A 21,111-nucleotide genomic window follows, 5' to 3' on the forward strand; every position below is an offset into this window, starting at 1 on the left:
TAAATTATCTGGACGTTGTGAAATTCAAGGTGACAATGGTCTTAAACTCATTGGGAGGTACTGTCCAGGCACCGATGTTGCTTTTTATACAGAAAACCACAGATGTTTGTTTCCCTGGCATACAAACATTACCCTCCAGAGAGCTGGGGATAGGTGAACGTTTTAGGAGATGATTTGTGAGCCATTCTTCTCCTCTGAAGTCTCCAGACCTGTTTTCCTTGAAATACTTCTCCAATAATTTCAGTTTGTCCAGAACACACAGGGACCCACTACAGAAGCTCCCATGGGAAAGAGGTATTGAATGTCAGTCCAGCTCACCTAATGGTGCTGTGGCAGGGTATTCCTAACTCAGCAGGGACGCCTCGGGGTGCTCTGCAAAAGTGTCAGTTCTGTGAGTGGTTCCTTGCTTCTTTGGTTTTTCTAATTTAATCTCTTGGCATTCTTCTGCAGTTGTTTCCATCCACAGCACAAAACTGTCAACTTTTTTCTGACTTTCTGATTGTTTACAACACTTCTAACTCATCTGTCCCTTCTCTCAAGTCTGAACTATTATTGGAACTTTAGGGCTGATCCTTGAGGAGTGCTTGTGTGTACCTACCTTCTACCTTCAGAAAGGAAACAACAATTCAGCACAGCTGCTTTCTCCCTCTTCCCAAAGTTATAACCATGCCACTTGTTTGTATCTGTGAGTGAAGGCAGATATTGCTGTCAAAATACTGACTGCTGCTGCAATTTAACTTGTAACTTTGAAGGCTTACAGGCCTGTTCTGGTGTATATGACATCAGGGCAATTGTCTAAACTGTTTCTTTTGTTCATAGTTCAAAGTATAGTGCCTGTTGGGGGTGGCCCACTAGTGTAGCAGTTAGCGTAAACCTATTACAGCGCCAGCGACCCGGGTTCAATTCCGCCACTGTCTGTAAGGAGTGTGTATGCTCTCCCTTTGACTGTGTGGTTTTCTCCAGGTGCTCTGGTTTTCTCCCACATTCCAAAAACATGAGGGTTAGTAGGTTAATTGGTCACATGGGTGTAACCGGGTAGCACCGGCTTGCTAGGCCAGAAAGGCCTGTAACCGCACTGTATCTCTAAATATTAAAAACAATTCTATTCTATTTCAGTTATCATTGTTGATCATTTCATAGCTGAGAAGTGAGCATAGTGTTGTCCTGTTTCCTATTAAGCTGGGTTGATTCCCTTAGAACAGGGGTGGCCAACCTTTTACATTCCATGCGTCAATTTTTTCATGCACGAGTTCAGATGCGATTTTTCCACACACGAGTTCTATCTTAACATATTTCTACCAGAATTGAATGGGGGTACAAGAGTTGTATGGCGCATCTGAACTCATGCGTGAAAAAATTGACACATGGAATGTAAAAGGTTGGCCACCCCTGCCTTAGAAGGAACCATTCAGTTATCATTGTTGATCATTTCATTTCATAGCTGAGAAGTGAGGATAGCATTGTCCTGTTGCCTATAAGTTGGATTGATTCCCTTAGGAATCTATTCATCTCTCCACTTATAATTAACCCATATAGGGTGAGCTATGATCTGCTAGAACATAGCTATCTCCTGCTAGATTGTCAATGTGGCACCAGTTTTGAGGAATGTAGTCAGAGCTGGTTTTGGAACTGACTCTGTGTACCATAAGACCATAAGACACAGAAGCAGAATCAGGCCATTTGGCCCATCAAGTCTGCTCTGCCATTCAATCATGGCTGATCCTTTTACCCCCTCCTCAGCTCCATTCACCAGCATTCTCACTGTAATCTTTAATGCCATGCCCTATCAAGAGCCTATTAAGCTCTGCCTTAAATGAACCCAACAATTTGACCTCCACAGCTGCCTGTGTTAACAAATTTACAACCCTCTGGCTAAAGAAATTTCTCTGCATCTCTGTTTTAAATGGACGCCCCTCTAAGCTGAGGCTGTGCCCTCTTGCCTTGGACTCCCTCACCATCAGAAACATTCTTTCCACATCTACTCTGTCTAGGCCTTTCAACATTCGAAAGGTTTCATTGAGATCCCCACTCATCCTTCTGAATTCCAGTGAGTATGGACCCAGAGACATCAAATGTTTCTAATATGATAACAATTTCATTCTCTGAATTATCCTTGTGAACTTCCTTTGAACCCTCTCCAATGCCAGCACATCTTTTCTTAGATGAGGAGCTCAAACCTGTTCACAATACTCAGGGTGAGGCCTCACCAATGTTTTATAAAGCCTGAGCATCACATCCCTGCTCTTGTATTCTAGGCCTCTTGAAATGAATGCTAACATGGCATTTGCCTTCCTCACCATCGGCTCAACCTGCAAGTTAACCTTTAGGGTGTTCTGCCCAAGGACTTCAAAGTCTGCACATTTATTTCTACTACCAATGTATGACCATGCATTTTCCAACTTTGTATTTCATTTGCCACTCTATTGCCCATTCTCTTAATCTGTCTAAGTCCTTCTGCAGCCTACCTGTTTCCTCAACACTACATGCGCCCCCACCAATCTTAGTATCATCTGCAAACTTGGCAACAAAGTCATCTATTCCACCATTTAAATCATTGATACACAGCATAAAAAGAAGCAGTCCCAACACTGACTCCTGCAGAATTCCATTAGTCACTGGCAGCCAACCCGAAAAGGATCCTTTTATTCCCACAAGCTGCCTCTTACCGATCAGTCAATGCTCTAACCATGCCAGTAACTTTCCTGTAATACCATGGGCTCATAACTTGGTGAGCAGCCTCATGTGTGGCACCTTGTCAAAGGCCTTCTGAAAGTCCAAATATACAACATCCACTGCATCCCCTTTATCTATCCTACTTGTAATCTCCTCAAAGAATTTCGGCAGATTTGTTAGGCAAATGATGTTGTCCTATCTTGTCCCATGTCACCAAGTACTCCATAACTTCACCCTTAACAATTGACTCTAACAATTTCCCAAATACTCAGGTCAGGCTAACTGGTCTATAATTTTCTTTCTGCTGCCTTCCTCCTTACTTAAAGAGTGGAGTGACATTTGCAATTTTCCAGTCCTCTGGCACCATGCCAGAGCCCAATGATTTTGGGAAGTTCATTACCAATGCCTCCACAATCCCAACCGCTACCTTTTTCAGAACCCTAGGGTGCATTTCATCTGGTCCAGGTGACTTATGTCCCCTTAGATCTTTCAGCTTTTTGATCATCTTTTCCCTTGTAATAGTAGCAACATTTACTTCTCTTCCCTCACACCCTTCAACATCTGGCACATTGTTAGTATCTTCCACAATGAAGACTGATGCAAAATACTCATTTAGTTCATCTGCCATCTCCTTGTCCCGTTATTATTTCTCTGGTTGTCTCATTTTCTAGCTGTCCTAGATCCACACTCATCTCTCTTATTTTTTACATACTTGCAAAAGCTTTTACTATCCACTTTGACATTGTTTGCTAGCTTGCCTTCATATTTCATCTTTTCTCTCCTAATGACTCTTTTAGTTGCTCTCTGTAGGTTTTTAAAAGCTTCACAATCCCCTGTTTTCCTGCCAATTTTTGCTTCATTGTATGCTCTCCCTTTTGTTTTACAATCAAATACAGATACTTTTGTTTTGACCAGATTATATGGGACCAAACCTAGACCTCGTGTCTGTCTCGAACACCAGCCCTACAGCCCCCGATAACCTCAAAAGTCTTGAACAAGTAATTGTTCTGTAACACAAGTGGTAAGCAGGTCTCTGGCATACTAACAAAAGTTCCAGCCACTAACTATAGTGGCATTTGTGTAGCCAGTGCTTCTGAATGGTCTCTGAACACATTTGGAAAGAATTGAAGACAAGGGTGGCATGGTAGTAAGGTGTTTTACAGTGCTTGTGATCAGCATTCAATTCCCACCACTCTCCGTAAGGAGTTTGTATATTCCTCCCATCACTGCATGGGTTTCCTCTGGATGCTCCAGTGTCTTCCCACAATCCAAAGACAAAGCGGTTAGGGCTAGTAAGTTGTGACCATGCTTTGCTGGCGTCAGAAGCATAGGGACACTTGTGCGCCACTCTCCACACATCCTCGGAATGTGTTGATCATTGATGCCACGTAATTCCCAAACTCAAACACTAAGCAAAAAAGAAGCAAGATGGATGGAATGGAGTGTGTAAGTTTAAAGGTGAAAAATCAATCAGATGAAAACCTAAAACATGATATAGTTTCTGCTTTTAAATTTGACATGAAGCTCACAAAAATACATATCATGTAGAAGCTATTTCCCAAAAGCTACCTTCATACCTCCCTTCAAAATTTACCTATGGATAAATCTGTTGCTACAAATAAATGGCTTACAGACTAAAGGATTCATGTTTCAGCTTATTGAATGTCTGCATTAAAGCTATTACATACTGTATGTCCATTCCTTATTTTGCAGATGAATGAGTCCAGAAAAAACAAAAATGAAGGTCCTACATTCAAGTAACTTAGTCATTTTTCTCCTTATCTCAGGATGTCAAGGTTTGACTCCATTTGAAGGTTAGTGCACAATTATTGTTATTAGTATTAATGTTGGAGTGTGTTGATGAGAGGTGTTGGAACAGTTGAATCAATTATTCAGCTAATAAGAATGTGGAAGTATCAATGAATATTAAAAAGGAGTATTTTAATTTGTCCTTATAAGCAGCCATCAGGCCAAAAGTTTGTATCTTTGAAAGGTAGCCTGATGAGCAACAGTGAAGAAAGAATGTGCTTTGTTGAGAACAATTCAATATACTTGGCATATTTTTTCAAAATGTAAATGTATTATCTAAGTGCATATACTTCAGAGTTCAAAAGAAGTGAGAAAGGACATTCTGCCACAGTACCCGGTGAAACATTGGATTCTGCATAATTAGGCACTTGCAAGGGTCAATAAAAAGAAGTTAAGTTTAAGCAGAGTGACTATTGGAGGGGTGGCCATTGTGTGAGTGGGGAGTTCAGGCTTTAGCAAGGAGAGGTGAAGGCTGCAGGTAGATTTTTTCTTCTTTTTCTTATTACACAGTGGGGATGCCATGCAGAATAGTGGAATGCTCCTCATGTGGGATGTGGGAGGAGAGACTTGCTGACAATAAGCACACTCAGCTGCAGTTTTTTTCAGACTATGTTAAGGAATTGGAGCTGGAACTGAGTAAACTGGTTATTCAGGATGCTGAGGGGCTGTGATTGAATGGGCCAAATGTCCTAATTCTGCTCCTATGTCTTATGATCTTACATAGCATCAGTATAGAAGAAAGCAAAATTTTGCAGTTCACAACTTCCTAATGTCTTAAGCCACTCTAGTTGAGGATGTTCACTTATCTTCAACGGATTTATTAGTTTAATGATCTAATAATAAGATCATTTAAACAGCAGCAGGATCATGGACAGGGTTGGCTTACTGGGAAGGTTATGCTTTGGTGAAAATAATTAATCCAGGGACTGGTACTCTACTTGTATGTTATAATCTTAATAGTTTGTTGTTAATATACAAGCAAGAAATGCCATTTTCTTTACTGTTTGATGTTGCAATATGGCACATGCACTCTGAGGCCACTTTATTAGGTACTCCTGTACCCCTGCTTGTTCATGCAAATATGTAGTCAGCCAATCATGTGGCAGCAGCCCAATGCACAAAAGCATACAGATGTGGTCAAGAAGTTCAGTTGTTGTTCAGCCCAAACAAGAACAAATATGGTCTAAGTGACTTTGACCACGGAATGATTGTTGGTGCCAGACAGTGGTTTGAGTATGCTAGAAATTGCTGATCTCCTGGGATTTTCACACATAACAGTCTCTATAGTTTACAGAGGATGATTCTAAAAAAATATGCAGTGAGTGAATGTTCTATGGTAAAATGTCTTATTAATGAGAGGGGTCAGAGGAGAATAGCCAGACCGACTCAAGCTGATAGGAAGGCGACAGTAATTCTATACACCTCTCATCCATGTACCTGTCCAGGTTTTTCTTAAATGTTAAAAGTGAGCCTGCATTCACCACTTCAACTGGCAGCTCATTCCACACTCCCACTACTCTCTGTGTGAAGAAGCTCCCCCTAATGTTCCCTTTAAACTTTTCCCTTTTCACCCTTAACCCATGTCCTCTGGTTTTTTTCTCCCCTAGCCTCAGTGGAAAAAGCCTGCTTGCCTTCACTCTATCTATACCCATCCTAATTTTATATACCTCTATTATATTCAATACTTTGATTTATAAAGGCCAATGTGCCAAAAGCTCTCTTTACGACCCTGTCTACCACTAGTCACAGGCCTCCATTTAGAGAAGCAATCCTCCACTACCACTCTCTGGCTTTTCCCATTGAGCCAATGTCTAATCCAATTTACTACCTCACCATGGATACCTAGCGACTGAATCTTCCTAACTAACCTCCCATGAGGGATCTTGTCAAAGGCCTAACTGAAGTCCATGTAGACAACATCCACTGCCTTCCCTTCATCCACTCTCCTGATAACCTCCTCGAAAAACTCTAATAGATTGGTTAAGCATGACCTACCACATACAAAGCCATGTTGACTCTCCTTAATAAGTCCCTGTCTATCCAAATACTTGTAGATCCTATCTCTTAGTACTCCTTCCAATAAATTTTCCAATGAGCTTGGGTGAGACAAGAATGAGATATCACAGTGTTGTGATTTGTAACTCTAAGACATTAAAACTAATTGAAAGGAAAACATGGGAGCCAGGAATGTGAGTCTAAATTCGAGACTAATTTACCTTAAGTGAGGTGCACATGTATGACGTGATAACATTATAAAACTGTAAGACCGTTAGTTAAAAGAGCAGAATTAGACCATCAAGATTGCTCCACTGTTTCATCATGGCTGATCAAATTTTCCCCTCAGCCCCAATCTCCTGCCTTCTCCCTGTATCCCTTCATACCCTGATCAGCCAAGAACCTATCAACTTCTGCCTTAAATATACATAAAGACTTGGCCTCCACAGCTGCCTGTGACAAACAATCCCACAGATTCACCACTCTCCAGCTAAAGAAATTTCTCTTCATCTCCGTTCTAAAAGGACACCCCTCTATTCTGAGGCTTTGTCCTCTGGTCTTAGAGCTTCGCACCATAGGTAACATCCACTCTATCAAGGCCTTTCACCATTCAATAGGTTTCAATGAGGTCACCCCTCATTCTTCTGAATTCCAGTGAATACAGGCCTAGAGCCATCAAACACTCTTCATATGACAAGGCATTAAATCCTGGAATCAGTTTGTGAACTTCCTTTGAACCCTCTCCAGTTTCAACATATCCTTAAGATAAGGGGCCCAAAACTGTTCACAATACTCCAAGTGAGGCCTCACCAGTGCTTCATAAAGTATGAATATTACCTCCTTGCTTTAATATTCTTGTTCTCTTGAAATGAATGCTAACATCGCACTTGCCTTCCTCACCACAGTCTCAAGCTGCAAATTAACCTTCAGGGAATCCTGCACAAAGACTCCCAAGTCCCTTTGACATATGTATCTCACTTTTTTTTTTACATATAACCCACAAATTATTTAAACAAACAATGTTTAATCAAACAATATATTTGCAACATTACTTAAATAATACTGAAAGATTAAATACACAACACAGAGGATTAGGGTGAAAGGTGAAATATTAAAGGGGAACTGAGGGTGGGTGGTAATCGTGTGGAACAAGCTGAAATATTTGATGCGAGTTTGCTTGCAGTAATTAAGAAAAATTAATATTAGGGCATGGATGGTGGGCTATGGTCCAGGGCCATGATAGGACTGGGCAGAATGTCTGTCCGAATTGGAATAGATGGGCTGAAGGGTCTGTGTCTCTGCTGTAGTTTTCTATGACTCTAATTAAAACTCACAAACTGAGTTGCAGCTTGAGGTTCTGCTCTGTGCTGGATAGCTGCTTTGGCTAAGATTAAAAGATGGAACTGCCTCCACAATGCGTTTCCAAATGCTGCATGTTTCCAAACATTTTGAAGCCTTCATTGTTATTTCTGTAAAAGATAAGGTAGTGTTAGATTTCTTCCAACAACATTTGGCTTTAATGCGTCAGTTTGTAGTTATTAAATAGCTGGAAGAGCAGTGGTTCTCCCCACTATGGAAGCACATAATTGAAACAGGAACATAGTTCTTAAGCACAATGGTACAGGCTTGAATTAAGTTTCTGTAAAATTGAATGAGCAAAATTAGACCATAGGCAAAATAATTTTATACTTCTTTCTAAGAGGATTTAATAAGTACTTATTGAAATTACTCTCTTGAGTAGAAAGAAACTAATAAACACACAAGATTCTGCAAATGCTGGAAATCCAGAGCAACACATACAAAATGCTGGAGGGACTCAACAGGTCAGGTAGCATCAATGGAGAGGAATAAACAGTTGATGTTTCAGGCCGAGACCCTTCATCAGGTTGGGAAAGGAAGGGCGAAGAAGCCAGAATAAGGAAGTGGGAGGAGGGGAAGGAGCACAAGCTAACAAGTGATGGGTGAGACCAGGTGAGGGGTAAGGTAGGTTGGTGAGGGGGAAGGTGAAGTTAGAAAATGGGAGGTGTTATGAGGAAGAGGTAAAGGGCTAGATTGAAATGAATCTCTTGTATAGAACTCAAAGTGATGTTACATCTTTAGAAGTGCTAAAGCACAGTACTTGAAGTCCACTGTTCTTAGGTCCTTTTGCACTTACACCCCAACTTCTTTGAAGTTCCTTGTATTTTGAAGCAATAGCTCCTAAAAATGAAGTTTAAATGTTTGCAAACAGCATTTCTCTAAGACCTTCACTTGAACATTTCCATTATCAACTCCAGGGAGTGTTCTGTTGCCCTTTGTGTATCCAAGTATGTGCAGAGCAAGATATTTTCAGGCACATAGGAGCCAAGCAATGCAAATCTGGCTGGAATTTAAAATACTTTTGGACACAGCAATCCAAATGTTCTCTCTCTTACAACTTGCTACAGAAAATGTCACCTTGTAATTGATATCATCAATGGAATGTATCTGTCCACACACATTTGTTAAGAATCTAGTAAGAAGAATTTGTTATAAACACAAGAGATTCTGCAAATGCTGGAAATCCGAAGTAGCACATACAAAATGCTGGAGGAACTTGCAGGTCAGGCATCATCTATGGAGGGGAATAAAGAGTGGATGTCTTGGGCTGAGACTCTTCATCAGAACTGGAGAGGAAGGGGGTAGAAGCCAGACATGGCCCAATCTGCTGAGTTTGTGTGTGTTAGAATGATTTGTTATCCATCTGTGGAAAAACACATACATTGATAATTTAAATAGCTTTGTATACATCTGAATCACAGCTGTACTTTTAGAGGCAAGTCCTACAAAGAGTAGTGGATATGGCCTACTCCATCACGGTTAAGGCCTCCCCACCACTGAATGCATCTACATGGAGCAGAAAAGCAGCATCCATCATCAGAGACCCTACCACCCAGGTCATGGTGTCTTCTCACTGCTGCCATCAGGGAGAAGATACAGGAGTGTCTGGACTCACGCCACCAGGTTCAGGAACAGTTATTACCCCTCAACCATAAGGTTCTTGAACCAAACTTCACTTGCTTCATCACTGAACTTTACCCACAACCTATGGACTCACTTCCAAGGACTCTTCATTTCATATTCTCAATGTTTATTGCATATTTATTATTATTATTTTATTTTTCTTTTAGTATTTGTAGTTTGTTATCTTTTGCACATGGCTGTGCATGCTGTTGGTGCAGTCTTTCATTAATTCTACTATAGTTATTGAATTTATTGAGTATGTCCACATGAAAATGAACCTCAGGGTTGTATATGGTGACATATATGTACTTTGATAATAATTTTACCTTGAACTTTGAAATTTGAACATTGAAGTCCATTTTAAGCTCCTATTGTATGACAGTTGTGCCTACAAGTAAGAAATTTGATGAGATGAACTATTATCTAGGACAGTATTGGCCAAGGAGTAGTTCAACTTGGAAACAAGCTGCACTTGAATAATAGATGTAATGGATTCCAGTAATTTACAACTTATCAACAGTCCCTGGTGGCTCGGGATTTACTTAATCTGATGAGGAAATGTAAGAATATTTCACATCATGACAAACAAATTCGATTTGAAATAGTGGTCTCATATTGACGTGGCAGGAACAAGAAGCTATTGGAAAACTCAAAAAAAAAACTTGTTTTCCTCAGGTTCTGCCAATTTCAACAGCAGGACCTGATCAACATTTTTGTTTGTCTCAGTTTCCTGGCTGCAAGCAGCCAGTTTGTGAGGCCAGATCACAGTTGGGGAGCAGAGAGGAGAGAAGAGCTTTTGGGAGCATGAGCAGAGGAGAACTGGGTATTAGGAGGAGAGTTGATACCATTGAGTACATTTACAAGGAACCCTGCACAAGAAAGCAGCATCCATCATCAAGGACCCCACCATCCAGGCCATGCCTTCTTCTCATTGCTACTATTGGGAAAGAGGGTCAGAAGCTTTAGATCCCACACTGCCAAGTTCAGGAACAGTTATTACCCTTTGACCATTAGGCTCCTGAACCAGTGTGGATATCTTCACTCACCAGAACTCTGAAACGATTCTACTATATACAAAATCTTCATTTGAGAACTCATGTTCTCAGAGCTATGTTTTATTTACACAGTTGGTCATCTTTTGCACATTGATTGTTTATCAGCATTTGCTCATGAATAGTGTTTTTTTGTAAATTCTATTCTATTTCTTTATTTTCCTGTAAATGCCTGCAAGAAAATGAATCTCAAGTAACATATGGATACTTCGATGATAAACCTACTTTGAACTTATAGTAGTTGAGCAGATTGCAGCCCTCTGGCAGTTTCAGTTCAGGGAGAGGCGTTAGGAGGTGGGGAGATGGTGAGAGATGGAGAAGTTTGGAAATGTGAAATGCTGGATGAGTTAGTGATGATCATTGTGGTATTGCAGGGGCAGATAAGCTGAACGCAGCAAGTAACAACAAAGCTGGTTCTCCCTTTGTTTCAAAGCCCTTTCATTACTTTAGTTAAATCCTGGGAATTCACCAGTCCAGAGCTCATTTTAAAACACTGCCCAATTCTGAGGAACATGCCTTTATTGTAATATTTAAGTCAGCAGCCCTAGTAATAGTCATGCAGTTCAAACAAGGTAAACGCCATCACCAACAAGAAAGTGCCTAACCACCTCCTTTTGATTTGGTGTTATCATTCCAGGTCCCAGCATAAATTTTCCGGGGTACAATATTGATCAGAACATTAACTAGACCAGCGAAAACATGCACCCAGTGGTCACATTACATCCTGTACCTAATAAAGTGGCCACTGAGTGTATGCTTGTGATCTTCTGCTGCTGCATCCACTTCAAGGTTCGACATGTTGTGAGTTCAGAGATGCTCTTCTGCACATCACTGTTGTAACACGTGGATATTTGAGTCTCTGTCACCGTCCTGACAGTTTGAACCATTCTGGCCTTTCCCCTCTGTTAATGCTCATTAACAAAACGTTTTCACCCACAGAGCTGCTACTCACTTTTTGATGTGTTTTTTGTTTCCATATCTAAGGAAGAAAGCACTGTTGTTGGAGAGGGTCCAGACAGATGGCTGTCGGGTATATTTAAAGCAGAAGTTGATATGTTCTTGATTAGTATGGGCAAACAAAATTAAATAAGTTGAATAAGTATTTTGCATCAGTCTTCACTGTGGAAGATACTAGCAGTATGGTGGAAGTTCCAGGTGTCCTGGGTCATGAAATATGCAAAGTTACCATTACTAGGGAGAAGGTTCTTGGGAATCTGCAGATAAGTCACCTGGACCAGATGGTATACACCCCAGAGTTCCGAAAGAGGCAGCTGAACATTTGTGGAAGGATTAGTAATAATCTTTCAAGATTCACTGGACTCTGGAATGGTTTTGAAAGACTAGAAAATTGCAAATGTCACTCTACTCTTCCAGAAGGGAGAAAGGCAGAAGAAAGGAAATTATAGGGTAGTTAGTCTGGCCTCAGTGATTGGGAAGATGTTGGAGTCAATTGTTAAGGATGTGGTTTTGGGATACTTGGAGGCGTATGATAAAATAGGCCGAAGTCAGAATGATTTCCTCAAGGGAAAATCTTGTTTGATAAATCTGTTGGAATTCTTGGAAGAAATAACAAGCAGGATAGACAAAGGAGAATCAGTTAATGTTGTGGACTTGGATTTTCAGAAGGCCTTTGAAAAGGTGCCACACATGAGGCTATGTAACAAGCTACAAGCCCATGGTATTACAGGGAAGATTCTAGCATGGATAAAGCAGTGGATGATTGACAGGAGGCACAGAGTGGGAATATAGGGAGCCTTTTCTGATTGGCTGCCGATGACTAGTAAAGTTCCACAGTGGTTTGTGTTGGGGCCAATTCTTTTTACACTGTATGTCAATGATTTGGATGATGGAATTGAAGGCTTTGTTGCAAGGTTTGCAGGAAATACAAAGATAGGTGGAGAAGCAGGTAGTTTTGAGGATGTAGAGAGACTACAGAAGGACGTAAACAGGTTAGGAAAATAGGCAAAGAAGTGGCAGATGGAATATAGTGTCAGGAAGCATATGGTCATGCACTTTGATAGAAGAAATGAAAAGGATGACTATTTTCTAAATGGAGAGAAGATACAAAAACTGAGGTGCAAAGGTATTTGGGAGTGCTTGTGCAGGATTCTCTAAAGGTTAATTTGCAGGTTGAGTCTGTGGTGAGGAAGGCAAATGTGATGTTAGCATTCATTTCAAGAGGATTGGAATATAAAAGCAAGGATGTAATGTTAAGAGTTTATAAAGCACTGGTGATGCTACACTTGGAGTACTGTGAGCAGTTTTGGGCCCCTTAGAAAGGATGTGCTGAAACTGGAGAAGGTTCAAAGGAGTTTCGCAAAAATTATTCCAGGCTTATCATATGAAGAGTGTTTGGTGGCCCTGGGGCTGTATTCACTGGAATTCAGAAGAATGAGGGGTTGAAACTGAAACCTATCAAATGGCAAAAGACCTCGATAGAGTGGATGCGGAGAGGATGTTTCATATGGTGGGAGAGTCTAAGGCCAAGGGAAATTGGGTTTTGTTACAGTTGCACCAACCAAGAATAGTGTAGAAATAGAGCAATATAAAATGATAAATAATTAAATAATAATAAGTAAATAATGCCAAGTGGAAATTAGTCCAGGACCAGCCTGTTGGCTCAGGGTGTCTGACACTCCAAAGGAGGAGTTGTAAAGTTTGATGGTCACAGGCTGGAACAACTTCCTATGATGCTCAGTGTTGCATCTCAGTGGAATGAGTCTCTGGCTGAATGTACTCCTGTGCCTAACCAGTACATTATGGAGTGGATGGGAGTCATTGTCCAAGATGGCATGCAACTTGGACAGCATCCTCTTTTCAGACACCACCGTCAGAGAGTCCAGTTCCAACCCCACAACATCACTGGCCTTACGAATGAGTTTGTTGATTCTGTTGGTGTCTGCTACCCTCAGCCTGCTGCCCCAGCACACAACAGCAAACATGATAGCACTGGTCACCACAGACTCGTAGAACATCCTCAGCATCGTCCGGCAGATGTTAAAGGACCTCAGTCTCCTCAGGAAATAGAGACGGCTCTGGCCCTTCTTGTAGACAGCCTCCGTGTTCTTAGACCAGTCCAGTTTATTGTCAATTCGTATCCCCAGGTATTTGTAATCCTCCACCATGTCCACACTGACCCCTTGGATGGAAACAGGGGTCACCAGTGCCTTAGCCCTCCTCAGGTCCACCACCAGCTCCTTAGTCTTTTTCATATTAAGCTGCAGATGATTCTGCTCGCACCATGTGACAAAGTTTCCCACCATAGCCCTGTACTCAGCCTCATCTCCCTTGCTGATGCATCCAACTATGGCAGAGACATCAGAAAACTTCTGAAGATGGCAAGACTCTGTGTTGTAGTTGAAGTCCGAGGTTAGATGGTGAAGAGAAAGGGAAGCAGGACAGTCCCCTGTGGAGCCCCAGTGCTGCTGACCACTCTGTCTGACACACAGTGTTGCAAGCACACGTACTGTGGTCTGCCAGGCAGGTAATCAATAATCCATGACACCAGGGAATCTCTCCATCACCTTCTCAAGGGCAATAACTGTGGCCTTTCCAACAACACTTACATGCTGTAAATTAATAAACATTTGAAAAATCACTGGCTCCACAAATGTGTTTGATGCCCCATTAGAACAGGAGATAGAGACCAGTTAGAAGTCAGATTTTAAGTCTTCTATATTTTAAAACACAAAATAATCCAAACTCACCTGTTTTTTTCCCAGTGTTTCTTTGCTTCAGTAAAAAGAAATGACTGTTCAATTTATAACTGGCACAAACTGCATTGTTGAGCATTTGCCCTAATGTAAGATGGAGGAACTTGATGTTGTAGCAGACTACGAGCTAGGGGGCTAACTTTGCACAAAATAGGTGTTAATGTACATTTTCCTCAATTTTATTTTTAATAGAATCTGTAGAAATGGAAGTAAGAGTAAATATCCAAGAGGCGGCTAATTTGATGCTGGCCACTGTCCACTGTCACTCAAAGTCAGAATTATACTCTCTTACTTTAAAATCTCACTACTTTATGAGTTATTAAGTTGCAGACTATTCAATCAGCTGGATTGGATTTCATCATCCTCCATTTATAGTATACTTTTCTATATAGCATAGACTATATTGGTCTCCATGCTCAAAAGGTCAATATTTTTTTAACAATAGAGAAAAAATATGATTATGGCATTTCCATTTGGACTTTGATCTATGAAATTTGTCTGTGCTATTAGGTACAACCAGGAATGGATGCATGATAAATATCTTAACAAGAAGGCTTGAAATTTAGCAGGGAGGTATAACCCCATTTTATACTTTAGTGTTTTCTGATGACCAGTGCCAGATATTCTTCCTCACAATTCTCTTCTTGTAGTTTGAACTCCAGATGAAGTTTATAATACCTTTTCTGAGAAATATTAATTCTGAAGGTCTTTGAACTGTTTGTGAAAGTCATCACATGCTCTATACCATTCATATTAAGATAAGCAAATTATTTTCGGGTCTCAAGGAACTGCAGTATTTAAGGTTAAATAGACATAAGGTAACAAAACAGTATCTGATTATACCCTTTATTCAACAGACACCCAATAAGGACCATGTTACAGCCATGTGGATATATAGTATATCATTTATCAGAGTGTCTGATAGATCTGGGCATGTACTCACTAGGGTTTAGAAAAATGGAGGTGGGGGGGTAATCTCATTCAAAACTATTGAATATTGAAAGGCCTAGAGAGTGGATGTGAAGGCAATGTATCTGATGAGGGAAGAGTCTAGGATCAGAGGGCACAGCTTCAGAATATCAGGACTTTCCTTTCAAACAAAGGTAAGGAATTTCTTTAATCAGATGGTGGTGAATCTGTGGAATTCATTGCCACAGACGGCTATGGAGACCAAGTCACTGGGTATATTTAAAGTGGAAGGTGATAGATTCTTAATTAGTCAGGGCATCAAAGGTTTCAGGAAAAAGGCAGGAGAATGGGATTGAGAGGGTTATTTCATCAGCCAGGATGAAATGGTGGAACAGTCTTAATGGGTTGAATGGCCTAATTCTGCTCCTTGTTGTCTAATGTTAGTTATATTTATAATACCTGATTTGATACTGTTGGAGTAAATGTGTATGTGAAAGGATCAAATGGACTAAGCTTGAAGAACAAAATCAATACAGTAATGATTTGAATAACAAACACAAATAAAAGTAATGGCACTTATTGCCACACATATACGAGATGCAGTTAAAAACATATGCCATCCATGCAGATTATTTCACAACATAAATAAATACATCAAGGAACTACAAAGGGAAAATGACGAACAAAATGCAGATACAGAGAAAGTGCAGTACAGGTTATCAGTTAGGTGCAATGGCCATTATAAGCGACAGACACAAAATGCTGGAGGAATTCAGCAGGTCAGGCCGCATCAATGGAAGGGAATAAACAGTGCTGTCACCCTTCGTCAGGACTAGAAAGGGAGGGGCAAGAAGCCAGGATAATAAGATGTATCGGGGAAGGAGTACACATTGGCAGGAAGTACAAAGGGAAAATTACTAATAAAATGCACAAGAGGGTGTTGCAGTTATAGAGAAAGGGCAGTAAGGTGCAGTGGCCATTATGAGCAGTCTGTTCAGTTTTGCAGTGATGTCACATGGTCATCGTATTGTCTCACTATCTTATGTCAGGTGAAGAGTAGTGTTTAAAACGTTTGTTGGGCTGTGCAGCAAAAAGAGTGGTAAGAACAATCAACTGAGTTTTCTTTCTTTGACTGCAAAAGAAATTTGGTCTCCAACTTAAAATCATGAATTTGACAAAAGGATACTGGGCCACAGAGGCAGGGAACATGTTTATGCTTCTAATGCTAATCTTAATGAAATATCAGTAGAAATATAAAGAAAACAACTGACATCACAAGGCAATTTCTGATAATGATGTGTGATGAACACAAACTGAATGCAATTTGTTAAACTTTTCTCTGTAGTGTCATTGGCTGACAATAATTCATGTCACCACAGAATTGTAACCTCATCAACTTTACTTATAAATATCATAGTGGTGACTGTAGCATTGTACCCAGTCTCTGCTAATCTTAACTTTATTGTTTTAAGTATTAATGTAATTCAAGTAGGCAACATTGTTGGAGATTATCTCAACAGAAAAATCAAAGCATATCTCTTTACTAACACAGACAAAATGCTGAAGGAACTCAGCAGGTCAGGCAGCATTTATGGAGAAGAATAAAGAGGTGACATTTAGGGCTGAGACCCTTCTTCAGATTAAAACACATCCCATTAATTAGTGTTTTCCTACTTATTTCTTGTTCAGTTTTAAGTAATAAATTTTGCATTGTATCAGCCTTCTAATCTAATTTCTTTATTTAAAAGGTTTAAAGGTTCATTTTATTGTCAGAGTATGTATGTACAATACAACTATGACACTTGTCTTCTCCAAATAGTCGTAAAGTACAGAAAAGCCCTGGGTGTTGATGAAAGAAAAGATATCAACTCTGGCCTTCTCCACAAGTCAACTTGTGTTCTCGGTCCTTTATGTCCCACCCCCATCTCTAATCTCCATGAGGCAGCTCTCCAGACACAGCACAGCACTGGATCCTTTGATTTGAGTTCCAAATGGTACATCACAGGCTCCAACAGATTCCACAACACAAACAAGACAAAAAGAACAAGCAGAGGGCACAGAAATAGTAAAATAGTTGGAGAGGTTTTCCATCTGCAAGATGTCACCTGAGGAATCGTTGTGCACTGGCATAATTTTGACTGGAAGCATCACTTTTAATAACATCATTTGAACTGGTTCCTTAAACGGGTCCAACAACAGGCATCGTCCTACCGGATACATATTTAATCAAAATAACAGTAGAACACACTCAGTGGCTTCTTTATTAGGTACAGCTGTACACCTGCTCAAAAATGTGAATATCTAATCAGCCAATCATGAAGCAGCAATTCAATGCATAAAAGCATGCAGACATGGTCAAGAGATTCAGTTGTTGTTCAGACCAAATAGCAGAATAGGGAAGGTGTTGTCTGTGTGATCATGTTAATTTTATTTTAGACTGTCCTGGGTTTTCCATGATTTGTGATTATTTTAGCGAACACTCAAGTAGCACTTATCAAAGGTTCTGGGTTTCAGAGTGTTTTGTCTAGCTGTATTGTTAGGTCATGCCTCCAATGTTTTGTTGAAGTCTTATGAATTAACCCTGGTCTCTGTCACCGCACAGGAATCTGCCTTTCCTCCGCCCGTGGGTTCAGCCATTGCCAGTGCACGTTGTGATAGAAGGGCCCCACGATCTAATGGATCCAGCAGAGATTGTACAGCAGTGTCTTGACATATTGTAGTCCAGCTTCCAACTGCTTCTAATCGACATTCTGGATTTCTCTAGTCCATGTGCTGAGGTTCTCTAGTCTCTGTTCAGGGCTCTTTCCAAGGTTTCCAGGTCATCTAGGTTTTCTAGGCTTGCTATGGCCCTTCATGTTTCTGAGATTTATTTGATGTTTCATAGGTTTATTCAGTGTCTCGAGTTCCCCAGGCCTGTTTTGAGTTCACCAGCCCTCACTGGGGTGTCAGATGATGGCCACAGAGGGGGGGATGTCCTGAGCTCTTCGGGCCTGTGTGGAGAGCCAGAAAGCATTGGGAATTCAGAGCACCTGAATTTGTTAATTCTTGTTTTAACAAGCTTCGTTGATCCCTAGAGCTTTCTGTGTAATCTTGTTAAGTTTATTTTGACTGGCACAGGTTCTCCATATTCTTAGCAGATGTCTGATTAGGGTCCTCATTTTGAGTGTGTTTCGTCTCACCATGCCACTCAACCAGGCCACCGATTTTTTTTTTTGGTTTTTTTTTTTGGAACTTTTATGAATAAACCCTGGTCACCGTCTCCTCATGGGAGTCTGCCTATCCTCTGAACTTGGGTCAGTCACTGCCAGCGCACATCATGGCCAACTGTTTCCAGGTATCACTGTTACAGCAAGTGAAATCTGGACAATGTCCACAAAAATGCAGCCATCTTCTGCTTCCACTGAAAACTAATTTTCACTGCATCCTACTTCTATAGATTGATTTGATACTCAATCCAATGATGAAATGTTGTCATTTGCTACTCCATCAGCTACTGCACTCGTAACTGGTGAAAAATTGCAGACTACCTTAACTGTTCCAACTCCTGTTCGTACTAAGAATGGACCTGCCAATGTGGCCCAGCTTAGTGACTCAGCATTTGACTCTGACAGAAGATGGTATCTTCTCTAAACAGATTTCAACTGATCCATCTGCCATCACACTGTACTTTCTCCATCTGAGTGGCATGGTAGCGTAAAGGTTAGTGTAATGCTATTTTGGCACCAGCGATCAGAGACCAGGGTTCAAATCCCACCACTGTCTGTAATGAGTTTGTACGTTCTCCTGTGATTGCATGGGTTTCCTCCCACATTATAAAGACATGCCGATTAGGGTTAGTAAATTGTAGTCATGCTACGTTGGTGCTGTGACACTTGAGGGCTACTCCCAGTACATCCTCAGATTATGTTGGTCATTGATGTAAGTGATGCATTTCACTTTATGCTTTGATGTAGATGAAATCATTGATGCTAATCTTTAATCTCTAACAGAGCCAGCCACCGTCACACAGAGTGAAGTGACGCCCCTGCCTGTCTCAACCAACCCACCCACTGTCGTGCAAATGAACGTGTTCTTCCCATCTACCTCAACAGACTCAGCTCCTGTCACTGGAGTACAAGCTTCAACCCCATCTCCTTCAATCAAGCCATCAGCAGTCACACATACTAAAGTGTTATCCCATTCTACCTCAGCTGAGAGTGTAAGATTAAAGAGTATACACAGTACTACCTCCACTAACGCTCCTTATGTCACTGGCACAGCAGTGGGGCCTTTGCCAAATGTTTCTCTGCCTACTCAGGATCCAGCTGCTTACTTTGAATTTGCCATTGTGCCCAACTCTTCAAATGTTCTTTCACTTGAGAACATATCTGAAAGACATCAGACTACAGCATCTTTGCAGAAAACTAGAAGTGTTTCACAGGTGACCAATGCACTCTCAACTCCAGAGAGTAAGATAAGGTCAACAAACGATGCACCGGAAGATGTGTCAAATACATCTCCATCAGTTTTAATGACTGCAGCCACCTGGTCTCCAACCACTGCCACCTCATGGCAAAATGAAGCAAGCTTAAGTAAACCTTTACGAGAACCACCAATAATCACAAAATCTCCAGGTATGACAAAGTTCTGAAGTAAAATTAAGCTTGATAATAGAAACATAGAAAATAGGTGCAGGAGTAAGCCATTCGACCCTTCGTGCCTGCACCGCCATTCAGTATGATCATGGCTGATCATCCAACTCAGAACCCTGTACCTGCTTTCCCTCCATACCCCCTGATCCCTTTAACCACAAGGGCCATATCTAACTTCCTCTTAAATATAGCCAATGAACTGGCCTCAACTGTTTCCTGTGGCAGAGAATTCCACAGATTCACCACTCTCTGTGTGAAGAAGTTTTTCCTCATCTCGGTCCTAAAAGGCTTCCCCTTTATCCTTAAACTGTGACCCCTCGTTCTGGACTTCCCCAACATCGGAAACAATCTTCCTGCATCTAGCCTGTCCAATCCCTTTAGAATTTTATACGTTTCAATAAGATCCCCCCTCAATCTTCTAAATTCCAGCAAGTATAAGCCTAGTCGATCCAGTCTTTCTTCATATGAAAGTCCTGCCATCCCAGGAATCAATTTGGTGAACCTTCTTTGTACTCCCTCTATCGCAAGAATGTCTTTCCTCAGATTAGGGGACCAAAACTGCACACAATACTCTAGGTGCAGTCTCACCAAGGCCTTGTACAACTGCAGTAGAAACTCCCGGCTCCTGTACTCAAATCCTTTTGCTATGAATGCCAACATACCATTCGCCTTTTTCACCACCTGCTGTACCTGCATGCCCACCTTCAATGACTGGTGTACAATGACACCCAGGTCTCGTTGCATCTCCCCTTTTCCTAATCGGCCACCGTTCAGATAATAATCTGTTTTCCTGTTCTTGCAACCAAAGTGAATAACCTCACGTTTATTCACATTAAATTGCATCTGCCATGAATTTGCCCACTCATCTAACCTATCCAAGTCACCCTGCATCCTCTTAGCATCCTCCTCACAGCTAACACTTCCGCCCAGCTTCGTGTCATCCACAAACTTGGAGATGCTGCATTTAATTCCCTCGTCTAAATCATTAATATATATTGTAAACCACTGGGGTCCCAGCACTGAGCCTTGCGGTACCCCACTAGTCACTGCCTGCCATTCTGAAAAGGTCCCGTTTAATCCCACGCTTTGCTTCCTGTCTGCCAACCAATTCTCTATCCACATCAATACCATACCCCCAATACCGTGTGCTTTAAGTCTGCACACTAATCTCCTGTGTGGGACCTTGTCAAAAGCCTTTTGAAAATCTAAATATACCACATCCACTGGCTCTCCCCTATCCACTCTACTAATTACATCTTCAAAAAATTCTATAAGATTCGTCAGACATGATTTTCCTTTCACAAATCCATGCTGACTTTGTCCGATGATTTCACCTCTTTCCAAATG

General features: G+C 41.0%; 1 protein-coding gene across 6 annotated transcripts in view; it reads left to right on the forward strand.

The window, feature by feature from the left end:
• Positions 1–21,111, forward strand: part of LOC140733344 (uncharacterized) — a 148,446-nt gene that overhangs the window by 71,902 nt on the left and 55,433 nt on the right. For all 6 annotated transcript variants that reach the window (XM_073056555.1, XM_073056553.1, XM_073056556.1 and 3 more), the window contains 2 exons: positions 4,387–4,487; positions 19,123–19,746. In XM_073056555.1, coding sequence (XP_072912656.1) covers positions 4,391–4,487; positions 19,123–19,746 — 721 coding nt within the window. In that variant the 5' untranslated portion in view covers positions 4,387–4,390. The remainder of the gene's footprint in view (positions 1–4,386; positions 4,488–19,122; positions 19,747–21,111) is intronic.

This window comes from Hemitrygon akajei, chromosome 9 (assembly GCF_048418815.1).
Source record: "Hemitrygon akajei chromosome 9, sHemAka1.3, whole genome shotgun sequence".
Taxonomy (NCBI): Eukaryota; Metazoa; Chordata; class Chondrichthyes; order Myliobatiformes; family Dasyatidae; genus Hemitrygon; species Hemitrygon akajei.